We start from the raw sequence: 16944 nt of genomic DNA, 5'->3' as shown, positions 1-16944 counted from the left end.
CAGCTTGAGCTCAGTGAGGTTGGATGGAGACCGTTTGTGAACAGCAGTTTTCAGCTCTTTCCACAGATTCAGGTCTGGACTTTGACTTGGGCATTCTAACACTGGATACGTTTATTTGTGAACCATTCCTTTGTAGATTTTGCTGTATGTTTGGGATCATTGTCTTGTTGGAAGATAAATCTCCGTCCCAGTTTCAGGTCTTTTGCAGACTCCAACAGGTTTTCATCCAGAATGGTCCTGTATTTGGCTGCATCCATCTTCCCCTCAATTTTAACCATCTTCCCTGTCCCTGCTGAAGAAAAGAAGGCCCAAACCATGATGCTGCCACCACCATGTTTGACAGTGGGGATGGTGTGTTGAGGGTGATGAGCTGTGTTGCTTTTACGCCAAACATATTGTTTTGCATTGTGGGCAAAAAGTTCGATTTTGGTTTCATCTGACCAGAGCACCTTCTTCCACATGTTTGGTGTGTCTCCCAGGTGGCTTGTGGCAAACTTTAGACGAGACTTTTTATGGATATCTTTGAGAAATGGCTTTCTTCTTGCCACTCTTCCATAAAGGCCATATTTGTGCAGTGTACGACTGATTGTTGTTTTATGGACAGACTCTCCCACCTCAGCTGTAGTTCTCTGCAGTTCATCCAGAGTGATCATGGGCCTCTTGGCTGCATCTCTGATCAGTCTTCTCCTTGTCTGAGCTGAAAGTTTAGAGGGACGGCCAGGTCTTGGTAGATTTGCAGTGGTCTGATACTCCTTCCATTTCAAAATGATCGCTTGCACAGTGCTCCTCGGGATGTTTAAAGCTTGGGAAATCTTTTTGTATCCAAATCCGGCTTTAAACTTCTCCACAACAGTATTACGGACCTGCCTGGTGTGTTCCTTTGTCTTCATGATGCTCTCTGCGCTTTCAACAGAACCCTGAGACTATCACAGAGCAGGTGCATTTATACAGAGACTTGATTACACACAGGGGGATTCTATTTATCACCATCAGTCATTTAGGACAACATTGGATCATTCAGAGATCCTCGCTGAACTTCTGGAGTGAGTTTGCTGCACTGAAAGTAAAGGGGCCGAATCATTTTGCACACACCACTTTTCAGTTTTTTATTTGCTAAAAAAGTTTAAATTATCCAATAGATTTCGTTCCACTTCACAATTGTGTCCCACCTGTTGGTGATTCTTCACAAAAAATTACAATTTTATATCTTTATGTTTGACGCCTGAATGTGGCAAAAGGTTGAAAAGTTCAAGGGGGCCGAATACTTTCGCAAGGCACTGTAATTGACACATAATGGACTACTATGCGATGCATAGTAGTCCATTATGCTTTACCTTTGCAGGGAATGAAAGAGGAAGTAAACCCATCACATAATGTTAACGGAGCAAATATACAATTGTTACAAGATCTATGTCAATTCATTTTGGAGAAGAGGAAGGCGTTAAAGCCTTTATTAAAAATGTTGCAAGATAGTAACATTGTATATAGGTGGAATTTCCCTTTCCAACTACAAATTAAGAAAGACGGCAGGTGGTTAAATTTACGTGACCCATCCGATATTCCTGTTATACAATCTGCCTTAGGTTTGCCTGACCTCCCATTAATAATTTGGCCCCAGACTTATACACAGTTCAGAAGAACGGAACATCGGGAGGGTAATAGAATAAACCAAGTAGAAAACCCAAAGACTAACCTGGCAGATTAAACCTGCTGGTGATCTAGAGTGTAACTGTAATAATAGCTTTTTTCTCCTATTTCTCTATTCCTCTGCATCTTTTATTATTACTTTATTATTACTCTGTTTATGGATGCCCATAGTCACTGTGTAGAGACATCCTCAGTGATTTTCAATTGTCCCCCCTTGTAGGAACACCGTCCCTCGGGTAGGGCTTGGTGTGTTTTTTGGATTCAATTCCATATTGGGTGGGGGTTTTTTTTTATTTTTTTTTGTAATTAGTCAACGTTTTCCTGGGTAACTCAGGGATCGGGGAGAGGGAGCCTCTCCAATTTTAGTGAGCTCAACTTTCAAAATTCTCTTTTTTTTTCTCTTCCTTTTTCTTTCTCTCCTTTATAACTTTATATGGCAGCATTTTTTTCCTCTCCAGCGTCACTGAAACTTTGTACTTACAATGTTAAAGGCCTCAATAATAAATCAAAAAGAGGTCAGATTTTATATAATTTACACAAAGCTAAGGTAGATATTATACTCCTTCAAGAGACCCACTTTCGAAGTGGTAATATCCCAGTGTGTTCACGTAAACATTATTCGCAATGGTTTCATAGCACTATGTCGAGTTGAAAAGCAAGAGGGGTTTCTATTGCTTTCCACAAACACTTACCAATACAGAATTTGGAATATAAAGCTGACTTAAACGGAAGATATCTACAACCTGACTTTAGCAGGGAAATGGCACTTTGGTGCCGCTATTACACAGGACTGCCCCCCTTCCCCCCCCGCACGTGGTCGTCTAGGAAGCCGTCGGCCCCACGTGAGTTACCTTGAACGTTAAAGGTGACCAAGCGTATCACGCGTGAGAACCCCTTACAAGAGGACAGACCAGTCCTATACTGCACGAAATAGACTGCGGAATGGGATTACTCAGCCCAACAATCGAGTTGACCTACCGTGCTGACCCGTCACCTGGTAAATACTCTCTCAATAACCTAATCAGTACCAAGTTAATTTATGACTGTTGACTATTCATGTTCTTGTTCCCACTACAAGTGAAAAACAAAAAAGGAACGACTGGAGTATTACGTATCAGCATTACCTACAGCAAATGTTTATCCTCTCTGTTCATTTTAATTTTTTCTCATTCTTTTACTGTATATCAAGCTGTAATACCCTGTCTCCTATAAATAAAGATTGTTTAAAAAAAAAAAAAAACGGAAGATATCTGTTTCTTAAAATCAGATTGTGGGACAAAATCTTCACAATTGCAAACTTTTATATTCCAAATCATGATCAAACTATGACAATCATGCGTTATCTTAGTCTCTTAGCGGACTTTGCAGAAGGCACTGTTTTTGTGGGAGGAGATTTTAATCTAGCCTTGGATCCTATATTAGATACCTCAGCTCAATGATCGACTATTCCATACTCTCGTTTGAGGGCACTCAAGAATGAACTTTTTGAACATAGGTTGATTGATCTATGGTGGACCCTAAACCCTAAAGATCGCAATTATACATATTTTTCATCAGCACCTAAAACATATAGTAGAATAGATTTTTTTTTAACTTGCCTGAAGGTGTTGGAATGGAACCCTTTTATAGAAATCGGATCATTTATTTGGTCCGACCATTCAAAAGGATTTTTGACTATAACATCCCCCCAGATTCAGGGTACAAATTGGTTGTGGGGTCTGAATGATACACTTATGTTAGACCCAATCTGTCATAAAGCAATTGTAGAGGCGATTGATAATTTTATTTCTGATCATGAACAGGATGAAACTGCCCTACCCTTAAAATGGGAAGCCTTAAATGCGGTAGGTAGTAAGAGGGGTGTTCATCCAACACGGTTCACATCTTAAAAAAGAAAAATCAAAAATTATTGAAAATACCTTATTAAAACTTCATACTTTGGAAACTCTACATAAAGCCCATTGTTCTCCAGAAATATCAGCCAATATTTTCTCTACAAGGGTATAATTATTACAGCTTTTCAAATCATCCCAGAGTTTATATCAACAAACGATATAGATTTGAGAATAAGTGTGGGAAAATGTTGGCTGATATAATACACCCACGTCCATCACAGACTTTCATACCAAGTATAAAGAAATCATCGGGAGAATTGACATCAGATCCACATGTGCTCAAACAAACCTTTAGGGAATATTTTTTGGCCCTTTATAACCTGACCCCTCCAACAATATTGGAGAATAAGGGAGCTGGAGAAAATATTATTAAAGAATATGTGCGGGAAAATGCCATTCCAACAATAGATGATGTCACTAAGACATCTTTGGATTCTCCATTTTCGTTTGAAGAATTATTGGAAGTAATCGCTAATATTCCGACAAATAAGAGTCCAGGCCCAGACGGATTTACATCAAAATTTTATAAAACTTTTAAGGAACATATAGCCCCGTTTATGCTTCAAGTGTTTAATTCAATCTCTTCTAATAATCAATTTCCAACACAGACTTTAGAATCTCATATCACTTTGATTCCTAAACCAGAAAACGATTTAACACTCTGCTCTAGTTACCGACCTATATCTCTGATTGGGGTAGATTTAAAGATATATGCTAAACTGATTGCGCTTCGTCTCCAATCACTTCTCCCAAGCTTAATACATGCGGACCAGGTAGGATTTGTTTAAAGTAGAGAAGCACGTGATAACACGATTAAAACTTTCCTATTAATGAATTATGCACAAAGGGCTAAAGTATCAGTATGCCTTCTCTCAGTTGATGCGGAAAAGGCATTTGACCGGGTGGGATGGCTCTTTCCCAAACATTCCAAACACACAAAGTAAACGTATCAAAACCAGAAATCCTTAATGTGTCGCTTATACCCAAACAAGTTGCAATGCTGAGAGCTAATTTTTCGTTTAAGATTTGCTCTGCAGCACTAAAATATTTAGTTGTTAAAATTCCACCAGACCCAAACCACCTATATACAATGAATTATGTTCCTCTCTTGCAACGTACTTTACAAGACTTAAAAAAATATGATGTCAAGCAACATTCATGGTTTGGGAGGATTAATATATTAAAAATGGATATAATACCGCGATTTTTGTATTTTTTTCAAACTATCCCTGTCTGTGTCCCTAGATCATTTTTTTCCACTTTACAATCGGCTTTGACAAAATTTATCTGGGGCCATAAAAAACCAAGACTACAAAAGAAATTATTATCATTACCAAAAACGAAAGGAGGTGCGGGTGCACCTGACTTGTATTATTACTATGTTTCGGCAGTCTTGACTAGACTGGTGGATTGGTTTTATTGTTCAGAAATAGGGATGAGCTTCGTGTTCGAGTCGAACATACGTTCAACGCGAACATCGGCTGTTCGCCCGTTCGGCGAATTCCGAACGTTATGGGCCGTTCGCGCCAAATCCACGGCCCACAATGCACTGCGTCATCGCAGTGCATTGCTGGCTCATGATTGGCCAAGCATGCACTGTGACCCCGCATGCTTAGCCAATCACAGCGCCAGCAGCGAGGAGAGCCATGATTGGCCACAGGCAGGATGCCTGTGGCCAATCATAGCTCAGGCTGTGTAGTACACATCCCACACTATATAAGGCCGCCAGCGCGGCGGCCTTCTGTAGTGTGTTGGCGTCTGAAGCAGTTAGTGGGTGTTCTGTGTACCTTCAACACAGTATACACTGATCGTTATCGGCCGATTTTCGATCTTGCTCTTCTGTAGTGGTTGTTGTCTGCGTGCCCTGACCACAGTATACACCGCTATATTCACCTCACCTATATAGCTAGTGATCTATCTTTTATAATAGAGCTTGCAGTCAGTAGTGTTAGGAGCTTGTGCATGCTGTCTGCGTGCTCTGTACCCAGTACACACCGCTATATCCACCTACATAGCTCTTCTCTATTTGAGCCCACTTGCCATCTGCAGAAGTTATTGGAAGTTGTGTGTGCCTCCAGCACAGCACAGTATACATCTCTATATACCCCTTTATCTCTGGTGTTCTATAATAAAGGCATCTGCAGGAGTTAGTGGGTGTTTTGTGCCTCCAGCACAATATACACCTGTATCTACCCTTTATTGCTGTTCTCTAATAGAGCCATCTGCAGGGCTTAGTGGGTGTTGTGTGACTCTATTACAGTATACCCCTTTATCTCTGGTGTTCTATAATAAAGGCATCTGCAGGAGTTAGTGGGTGTTGTGTGCCTCCAGCACAATATACACCTGTATCTACCCTTTATTGCTGTTCTCTAATAGAGCCATCTGCAGGGCTTAGTGGGTGTTGTTTGACTCCATTACAGTATACCCCTTTATCTCTGGTGTTCTATAATAAAGGCATCTGCAGGAGTTAGTGGGTGTTGTGTGCCTCCAGCACAATATACACTACCCAACTGCTGTTTTACCCAACTCCCTTCAGGCCATTACCATGTCTGGAAGGCCAGCAAGGAGAGGCAGACAGGCGCGAGCCGATAAAAGAGGGCAAGCAGGCTCTGTGTCTAGAGACAACAGTGCTGGTCGTGGACGAGGTGCATTGTCATCAGCACGTGGCCATGGGACACGCTTGTCCTTCTTTTCGGCAGCTGGACATGTTGAACCGCAACATGCCAACGACTTGGTAGAGTGGATGACCAAGCCCTCTTCATCCTCCTCATCCTCTCTCACCCAGTCTCAGGGTACTAGCAAAGCAGCTGCCAACGCATCGTCTTCCCTCCTCTCAATGTCATCATCAGTGACTCCTTCCCTAGACCCACCACGTTCTCCTGAGGAGTCTCCTGAACTCTTTGAGCACAGTGTTGGGTACATGCTCCAGGAGGATGCCCAGTGTTTTGTAGGCTCTGATGATGACACTCAGCTAGAGGAAGGCAGTAGCGTGAATGCAGAGAGAGGGGATGCTCAAGAAGGACAGCAATCTGGCAGTCATGTTCCACAAGTTGCAGCATATTGCCAGGTTTGCTACAGCGATGAAGAGGTAGGGGATGATGAGGGCACTGACTCCACGTGGGTGCCTGGTAGGAGAGAGGAGGAGGAGGAGGCACATGTCCAAAGAGGCAGGATGCCCTCCGGGGGCCAGCTTAGGGGCAGCACACCGACTGAATCACACCGCAGAGCTCCGCCTGTGCAGGGCGCTGCCTCTGCGCGTTATCCTATAAGTTCTTTGGTGTGGGCCTTTTTTGAGATGAGTGCACCAGATCGCACCGATGCTATTTGCAACATATGTCTCAAGCGTATCTCGCGTGGCCAAAACATCAGCCGCTTGGGCACCACATGCTTGACCAGACATATGTTGACCTGCCATGCAGCTCGTTGGCAAGCGTACCTCAAAGACCCACACCAAAGAACAAAGCGGACCTCTCCTTGCTCCTCATCAGCTGGCATCTCCAACCCCACTAGACCTTCAGTCCTCTCTGAAACCTGCTCTGAGAGGAATGAAGGTGTAGAATTAGGTGTGTCACAGCCAAGTGCTTCCGGGCACTCTGCTAGCAGTACACCCACGTCCGATTATAGCAGGCAAATGTCCCTGCCCCAGCTGCTGGACCGGCGAAAGAAGTTCACTCCCAGCCATCCACATGCCCAGCGGTTGAATGCTAGCTTGGCTAAATTGCTAGCACTTCAACTGCTGCCTTTTCAGTTGGTAGACTCGGCCCCCTTCCGTGAGTTTGTACAATGTGCGGTTCCTCAGTGGCAGGTCCCCAAACGCCACTTTTTCTCACGGAAGGCGATTCCTGCTCTCTACCGACATGTGGAAGGCAATGTCCTTGCCTCGCTGGACAGGGCGGTCAGCGGTAAGGTGCATATTACCGCTGACTCATGGTCCAGCAGGCATGGACAGGGACGTTACCTGTCTTTCACGGCCCATTGGGTCACTCTTCTGGCAGCTGGGAAGGATGCAGGACAAGGTGCAGTAGTGTTGGAGGTTGTTCCGCCACCACGCCTCCAAAATGCTACTATTGGTTGTGACACACCTCTCTCCTCCACCCCCTCCTCTTCTTCTTTCTCCATGGCCTCTTCCAGTGCTCTGTCCTCAGAACCAGTGGTGCTCCGTAGGCGTTCCAGGGGCTACGCAAGTACGCAGGCAAAACGATGCCATGCCGTGCTTGCGCTGGTTTGTTTGGGGGACAGGAGCCACACTGGGGCGGATGTTTTGTCAGCTCTGCAGGGGCAGGCCGAGAGGTGGTTGACGCCACGCCAGCTTAAGCCAGGAATGGTGGTTTGCGACAACGGCACCAACCTCCTCTCCGCCCTCCGACAGGGACAACTGACCCATGTGCCCTGTGTAGCTCACGTCCTTAACCTGGTGGTGCAGCGGTTCTTGGGCAGGTACCCCGGCTTACAGGATGTCCTGAAGCAGGCCAGGAAAGTCTGTGTGCATTTCCGCCGATCATTTAATGCCTGTGCTCGGCTGGCTGAGCTCCAAAAGGAGTTGAACCTGCCCAAGAACCGCCTTATATGTGACATGCCCACCAGGTGGAACTCAACGTTGGCCATGCTGCAGCGGCTGCACACGCAGCAGAGGGCCATCAATGAGTACCTGTGCGACTACGGCACCAGGACAGTGTCAGGGGAGCTCGGTTTTTTCTCACCACGCCAGTGGGGCTTGATCAGGGATGCATGCACTGTTCTGTCACCGTTTGAGGAGGCCACAAGGATGGTGAGCAGTGACAGTGCATGCATCAGTGACACTGTACCTCTTGTCCACCTCTTGGAGCATACGCTGCGTGGAATAATGGACAGGGCACTTGAGGCAGAACAGAGGCAGGAAGAGGAGGACTTCCTTGCCTCTCAAGACCCCCTTTATCCAGACAGTGTTCCTGCTGTGCCACCCATCACACAGGAAGAGGATGAGGAGGAGGAAGAGGAGGAGGAGGATGATTGTGTCAGCATGGAGGTGGAGGCTGGCACTCAGCATCAGCAGCAGCAGTCTTGTAGGGATGATTTACAGTCCCAAGAAACACGTGGACTTGTACGTGGCTGGGAGGAGGTAGCTGCGGATCATGTTGTCCTTAGTGACCCAGAGGACTCCAGACCGAATGCCTCAGCTAACCTACGCTGCATGGCCTCCCTGATCCTGCAAAGCCTGCGGAAGGATCCTCATATTCTTCGGATCAAGGAGAGGGACCATTACTGGCTGGCCACTCTCCTTGATCCACGGTACAAGGGTAAGGTTGCCAACCTTATCTTGCCATCGCAGAGGGAGCAGAGGATGAGACATCTCCGGGAGGCCTTGCAGAAAGGTCTGTGCAATGCGTTCCCAGAGACTGGGAGGTTACAAACTCCTGGTCCTGGGCAACGTGTTTCTGAGGCATTGGTCAGAAGGAGCGGTGGAGAAGGTGGCTGTCTGACTGATGCTTTCAGACAATATTTTAGTCCGTAGCCCCAAGGTATGATCGGTTCCAGCAACCATCGCCAGCGTCTGAATTACATGGTGCAGGAATACCTAGGGGCAAGGTCAGACTTGGACACCTTTCCCACCGAAAATCCTCTGGCTTACTGGGTCTTGAGGATGGATCACTGGCCAGAGCTTGCACAGTATGCAATTGAGCTACTGGCCTGTCCTGCATCCAGCGTTCTTTCGGAACGCACCTTCAGTGCTGCTGGTGGCTTTGTTACCGATCACAGGGTGCGCCTGTCCACCGAATCAGTTGATCGACTGACCTTCATCAAGATGAATCAGTCTTGGATCACCCACAGCTACCAAGCACCTGAAGCTGATGTAACAGAATAATTTCTTTTTGAAACATCACATCCCTTCAAGACTGCCTATGCTGATGCTGAGTGACTGTTATGTTGATTGTCTATCCTCTTCCTCCTCCGCTGATATGTTGGAAGAACATTTCTGGTTCTGGGTTTCTGCCCCTGTTTAACAGGGGCGTTTAATTACAATTTTTGATGCAATGCTTTGCAGCAGGGCTAATTCCTGCAATAAAAATAGAGTATATGGGAGAGGTTGCAGTGTGGTGGCACCAGCACCAGTGCCTAAGGCCCAATTTTTCTGCCCCTGTTTAACAGGGGCGTTTAAGTAAAATTTTTGATGCAATGCTTTGCAGCAGGGCTAATTCCTGCAATAAAACTAGAGTATATGGGAGAGGTTGCAGTGTCGTGGCAACAGCACCAGTGCCTAAGGCCCAATTTTTCTGCCCCTGTTTAACAGGGGCGTTTAAGTACAATTTTTGATGCAATGCTTTGCAGCAGGGCTAATTCCTGTAATAAAAATAGAGTATATGGGAGAGGTTGCAGTGTGGTGGCACCAGCACCAGTGCCTAAGGCCCAATTTTTCTGCCCCTGTTTAACAGGGGCGTTTAAGTAAAATTTTTGATGCAATGCTTTGCAGCAGGGCTAATTCCTGCAATAAAACTAGAGTATATGGGAGAGGTTGCAGTGTCGTGGCACCAGCACCAGTGCCTAAGGCCCAATTTTTCTGCCCCTGTTTAACAGGGACATGTAATTACAATTCTTGATATAATATTTCACAGGAGGGCCCGTTCCTGTGCCCACCCAGAGTAACTGTGAGGACTTATAGTGTTGTGGCACCAGCACCACAACCACCAAAGGTCAATTTTTCTACCACTGTTCAACAATGGCATGTAATTACAATTCTTGATATATATTCGTTCACAGCAGGGCGCTCCAGCGCCCACCAAGAGTCACTTTCAGGGCTTGTGGCAAAAAACCAACACCTTGTTCCGCCATTTCTGCAGAGCATATAGGGCAGGCCCCTACTTTCAAACATCCAACTTACAAACATCTCCTACTTGCAAACGGAAGGAGACAACAGCAAGTGAGATGAAAAAAGATGACCGACAAAACAAATTATACAGGGGTGATAACCCTTCCCTATGTTTTCCAAAAAGCTTAAAAATAGTTTTTTTGACTGGAGCTACACTTTAAAAATGTACCAGTTGAAAATTACAAACAGATTCAACTTAACACAACAAACCTACACAGTCCCTGTCTTGTTTGCACCGCCTGTATACTGCTGTTCTGAGTATATAGGGCCTGGGGGCCACACGCATTTCCTTTTTTTAATATGGGTATGGGGTTCCCCTTAATATGCGTACAAGACCCAAAGGGGCTGGTAATGGGCAGGGAGGGCTACCCATGCCATTTTTCTCAATGATTTTCAACCATATTGCAGGAACCAGATATAACATTAAAACCGCAAGCAGTTTTCAATGATGTTATTTCCGTTTAATGTCATTTTGTGCAGGGACTGTTCTAAACACGGGAAACACGTGGCACTTAACAGGCATACTACAGACACCCCCCAGGCACCATATTTAAAGGAATATTTCACTTTTTTTTTTCACTTTAATCGTCATTAAAATCAGTGCTCCCGCCAAAACGGCCATTTTTAAAAACATTTTAGGCATTGACCCATGTCTCCTGGGGCAGGAGCCAGGTCCCCAAACCCTTTTTAGGACAGTATCTTGCATATTAGCCGTTAAAATTAGCACTTTTAATTTCGAACGTTCGAGTCCCATAGATTTCAATGGGATTCTAAAGTTCGTACGAATTTGGGGTCTGTTCGAAAGTTCTGGTGCGAACCGAACCGGGGGGTGTTCGGCTCATCCCTATTCAGAAACTAAACAGTGGGTAAAATTAGAACAAGGGTTGAACCAACTAGATCTAAAGGTGTTGCCATGGTTAGATTTATCTGGTAGCAATTTACATCGAGAGTTATTAGAGAATATGCCCTCTCTTACATCCCATTTGTTGAATGTATGGGTTAAAACAGTTATACAATTGGAACTTTCTTCCTACGAAGGACCTATGACACCCCTATTTGGCAACCCTTTTTTCCCCCTGGCATTAAATAGGACAAGCTTTCTTATATGATGTCCTTTCGAACTTTCCTTTCAGGCCCACATACAAGCCCTGTCCAAATCATGCCGCCTTAGCTTCCGCAACATTTCCAGAATACGCCCCTTTTTAACTAATGACACCACCAAGCTTCTAATTCACTCCCTGGCCATCTCTCGCCTCGACTACTGCAACTCCCTCCTCGTTGGATTACCTTTACACAGACTATCACCCCTCTAGTCCATAATGAATGCCGCTGCCAGACTCATCCACCTTACCAGCCATTCAGTGTCCTACACCCCTCTCTGCCAATTCCTGCACTGGCTTCCACTCACCCAACGAATAAAATTCAAAGTACTAACAATAATTTACAAATCCATCCATAACTCTGCCCCAAGCTACATCACTGACCTAGTCCCAAAATACCAACCAAACCGCCCTCTACGGTCATCCCAAGACCTCCTGCTCTCTAGCTCCCTTGTCACCTCCTCCCATGCTTGCCTCCAGGATTTCTCCAGAGCTTCTCCCATCCTTTGGAACTCCCTACCCCAATCTGTCCGACTGTCCCCTAATCTATCCATCTTTAGACGATCCCTGAAAACCCTTCTCTTCAAAGAAGCCTATCCTGCTTCTAACTAACACTGTTTTACTTCCTTCATCAGCTCATCCCCCACAGCTATTACCTTTTGTATCAATTGCCCCTTCCTTTTTAGATTGTAAGCTCTAACGAGTAGGGCCCTCTGATTCCTCTTGTACCAAATTGTAATGTAAATGTGATGTCTGCCCTCATGTTGTAAAGCGCTGAGCAAACTTTTGGCGCTATATAAAACCTGTATAATAATAATAATAATAATTATATGGAATAGGGTATCTCATTATAGACTGAGCAATATTTTATGCCAGGGAACAGTTCCGTCTTTACTAAATCTATTTCCTATACAGCGACCATCATTCATGCAAACACTGGAATACTGTCAGTTACTGTCATTTTGGTTTTCTATTCGTTCGAGTAAGTCCCTGGGTAGAGATTTAACTCAACTTGAAATTCTCCTGACACAAGATCAAAAACCAAAACACGTTCTATCAGCGCTTTACAAGATGTTTATAATTAAAAATCATCCGGAGCCCCCGGAATATATAAATAAATGGGCTAATGAGATTAATGTTCAAATTGAGGTTGGGGAATGGGAGAAGGCATTTAAGCTATCCCACTGTTTATCACCGACAATTAAAGCACAAGAGACAAACTACAAGTTGCTCTCAAGATGGTATTGGAGCCCAGTGACACTACATCGTATATATCCAGAAAAAACAGATATATGTTGGCGGTGCCATACAGATAAGGGCTCATTGCTCATTTGGTGGGAATGTCCCCTAATTTTTGGTTTCTGGGAAAATATTATGCAACTATACACATTAGTTACTGGGGAGATAATCCCAAATACGCCGCAAATTACCCTCCTCTCTATGTTACCAGGAACATATAAAATGGGTATTGGTTGACTGCAGCAAGAACTGTGATACCGCACCACTGGCGATCAACTCAGTCTCCTTCGATAAACAAATGGGCCTTAGAAATGGATAATATAGAGAGGATGGAGATACTTATAGCACAAAAATTAGATATGTACGAAATGTGCGTCCTGGTTTGGAACCCATGGAGGCAGTATAGGAAATTGGTAAAAAGCTGAAGGAAGAAGAAGGAAAGTAATGGTAGGAAAGACTCTGCTGGACTACAGAAAAGGGAAAGAATAGAGGGGAGAGAGGGAAGGGAGAGGAAAGGGGGGGGGCTTTTTTTTTTTTCTGTGTTAAAGTATTTAAGCTATGTATTCACTATGTATGTAAGTAATGTATATGTTTGAAATTGTTTAAGTATGTCTAATGCTTTATAATAACTTAAAATAAAATTAGAATTACAATAACATTGACTGGCCTTCTGGTGCCATAAACAGCCTAATGCAACCCCAGATTTGATGACCCAGTGCAATAGGAATGAGGATTGTGAGTCCACTGCTGAAGCTACCCTTCTAGAACTACTGTTTTTGCCATATGAACCATTTGCTATTACTCATAGAAATGTTCTGATTTGTTTCTGACAGAGCTGTTTCTTCCCTATGCTTAATGGAAAAAAACAAAAAAGTGGCTGAGGGAACATGCATTGCTTCCTCTTGGCAGACCAAGACCTGCTGCATTGTTCAAGAGCAGGCAGCTGTCTCCACTCCTTCATAATTGCAATAACATCTATCTGTCTATAGTCTTACTTAGGGTGACAAATGTGTACATCAAAGTTCGACTTACATGCTATATAGAAATATCATGTGCATTGATTAAAGTTCTCATTTTGTTTTCTTCCAGAGTGACCCAAGTCTCACCTATTTTAGCCATCGGCGCACAGTCCTTTGAAGAAAAATGCAGACTATCTGCACTGTCCAGCAATAAGATTTATATATTGCTTGATAACAGGATATGTATACCATGGCAAAAAAAACCCAGACACCAACAACAAACCTAACCATACCACCCAACATGAAGCAGGCAAAAGCGCTCATGGTGTTTCAGGCAAAAAGAAAAAAAAAGGAAAAAAAGAAAAAATGTAACAAAAAGGCACCAGAGCCTAACTCCACTACCCCAATAGATAAAAATATAACCCATAAAAGAAGTGTGACCAAAAAAGAAAAAATAATTCCTGTATGGAGTTTTATTGTGCCATTCAATCGCAGACCACGTGAAAAAATACACCAGCGCCATCATACAAAGGAATCTGTGTGGGCCAGTAAGTGTAAGAACTGCATATTGGCATCATCAGTACATGATATTGTTAACAGTCAGTTCACAAAGGACACAAGTAAGCTCATGCCAGTATCACAGTTGCGAGCTATGCTCAGTTCAGGTGGTAGAAACCTGATTCCAGACCAAGATTGGATGAGGTTTATGGAAGAGGAGGCCATTCGTAAGTATAAAAGTGTTAAATCAGATTGCAAACATAAAGTGCAGGTAAAAGGCTATGAAGTAGTTAGCCATCCAGAAAATCCTTGGCTGGTGGGTTTGTGCATGTGGGTGATAGATAGACACACCAAAGAAAGATGGCCCTTGCTGGTGAAGTGCTTATACAAGTATCCAGATAGCACAATACGGCATGCCAGCAAGCATCGCTCCTTCTGCCTGAGATGGAATGAGGTCAACTATACACTTAGGAGTGACCATGCATACTACACCCAAATACAATGCCTCTTGGCTATCACAGACAAAATCTATGCAGAACTATTAGTTCACACACATAAAGAAACTACCGTTGTTCCTGTTTATTATGATGTAGATTTTTGGGAAGAAACAGAGATCAGACTGGAGACATTCTTCACACAAAATGTACTGCCTTACTTTAAGAAAAATGGCATGGAGCAAGGAAAGTCCATGGTAGTGGAACCACCAGCCTCCAACCTCAGTTACACCAGAGATGAAACTCTCTTGAAGAAATGTTGTTCATTAAAGCGTGGGGAGGTTTCCATGGCTTCCTGTAAACGATGCGCAGTCCTTGATGGGCATGAGAAGGAGATAGAAGATTTGCAGACACTTCCTAAAGAAAACCAGGAAGATGCTGAAAATAGAGCCCGTAGATGTAACCTTAGGGTCAGAGGTTTGCCGGAATCTTTTACTGACCTACAAGGTACCATAACAGCATTCTTTCAAGAACTTGCACCAGATATTCCAGTTGAATGTCTGCAATTTGATCATATACACAGGGAACTGTTCAGTCAAACGCCTTATGCCAAGCCCCGAGATGTCATTATTAAATTCCATTTCTACTGCACAAAAGTTCGCTTGCATCAAGCAGCGTATGCAAAATCGGAACTACTGTTCCAAACTCATAGATTGCAACTATTCAATGACATCACTCCATCAACAATTGCAAAGCGCAAAAAACTCAAACCTTACCTGCAAATTCTACAATCACATGGTGTACAATACCGCTGGGGTTTCCCATTTAAACTTTTGTTTACACTCCAAGGTCAACAATTTCAAGCATCTACTACCTCAGATCTACGGAAATGCTTCCAAGAACTTGGCTTCGAATTGCCCTAAATGCCAACATGGTCCCAAGCTTTGGACTCTAGAACCCTCTACGGTCTAGCCAGTCCTGCTGCAATAGCAGCTTTTATCCACTGATGTCCACAGTTCTCAAGCATTCCGCAGACTACAAGCAAGGCCCTTCCAGAAGATTCCAAATGGATGAATATGCTACGTACTTTTTCTGCTCTACATCTTCTTTATTGCCTTAGGCTTCATGTACACTGCTGCTGGTATCTGTCCATGTACACAGGGTTGTTTAAAGTAGTTTCTAGGCAGTTGAGTTTAGAGGCATTTTTTGTAACACAAAAAAATCTGCTCAGAAGCTCAGTTCACAGGCATTTCAAGCGCCAAATGCTTCTGAACGCATTAACTCACATTCAGCCGCATTTTGTTTACAGGTGTTTTTAATTTTGGGCTATTTAAAAAAAATACGTTTTTTATTTATTTTTAAATGCAAAATGCTAAAGCGGCACATAAATGCGGAAAAACTGTCATTTTAAACGTGTGTTACTACCTGTCAAGTTAAATCGCTCAGGAGAGGTTGTAAAAACGTTCCATGTACATGAAGCTTTGGCTAGCTATTCTGTCTCTCTGTTATTTCTTCGACCATGGTTGTCTGTTGCACTACAATCTTCTGGGATCTCCCTCATTTATAGAATTTTTTCTGAATGTATATAATGATTTCCTGTAAATATACCTCTAATTACCCCAGACATGCTTTGTAGGTTTTTTACTCTAAAGGCGTATTTGTTACTATTTAAAATAGTTGCATAGTATAACATATATACTGTATATGCTAGTTGGCTTTAATACCATAACCGAGTACCTCGCTTGAGAACTGCATGTAGAAACCTTAGTGTCATGTCTTTAAAAACACCTTGTATACAAGCGGTTCCTAATACTAGGTTTAGCTCCTAAATAATGAATCTACTTCCCACTCCTTTTTGAACAATTTTCAATCTCAGCTTTGTTGTTTGGGCCTACCAAAACAATTTATGACCTTGGTTAATGTTATGTAACCACTGTTCTTTCTGTCATCCACCTGCTTTAATCCCGTGATTAGATAAAATAAAGCTAAAACCTCCTATGTTATTCCCAAACCCCCCCCACTTATTTTTTTTAACTGTACCAGCACACTTTATTATAAGAGGTATACATGTTTTCAGTTTAAAACACATATCTCTGTTGACTACAGTTCATTCTAACGTTATTGTGTAACACATTCCTTCCCACTATTGCCTAATTCCTTCTGAGCCCACTTATGGTATTATTTCTATTGAATTTGGCACAGGTGAGTCCAGCTTTCCATTCAACACTTCTTTTTGCAGACTTCAAAAGATTTAATAGTAATTTACCCCACCATGACCTGGTAGATATCTGGCATGAGCTCCACCCTCTAAACAAAGACTACATTCAA

At 43.4% G+C, this 16944-nt stretch overlaps 1 protein-coding gene across 4 annotated transcripts in view; it reads left to right on the top strand.

The window, feature by feature from the left end:
* The window catches only part of LOC143988272 (uncharacterized), a 51845-nt gene extending 35218 nt beyond the window's left edge, over nucleotides 1-16627 (top strand). For all 4 annotated transcript variants that reach the window (XM_077487719.1, XM_077487720.1, XM_077487722.1 and 1 more), the window contains one exon: nucleotides 13815-16627. In XM_077487719.1, coding sequence (XP_077343845.1) covers nucleotides 13926-15539 — 1614 coding nt within the window. In that variant the 5' untranslated portion in view covers nucleotides 13815-13925 and the 3' untranslated portion in view covers nucleotides 15540-16627. The remainder of the gene's footprint in view (nucleotides 1-13814) is intronic.
* The last annotated feature ends 317 nt before the right edge of the window (nucleotides 16628-16944 follow it).

Source organism: Lithobates pipiens, unplaced genomic scaffold (assembly GCF_037356315.1).
Source record: "Lithobates pipiens isolate NorthernLeopardFrog02 unplaced genomic scaffold, aLitPip1_a1.2 Scaffold_18, whole genome shotgun sequence".
NCBI lineage: Eukaryota > Metazoa > Chordata > Amphibia > Anura > Ranidae > Lithobates > Lithobates pipiens.
Note: the sequence above shows the minus strand (reverse complement) of the source record. Positions and strands in the feature narration are given on the sequence as shown.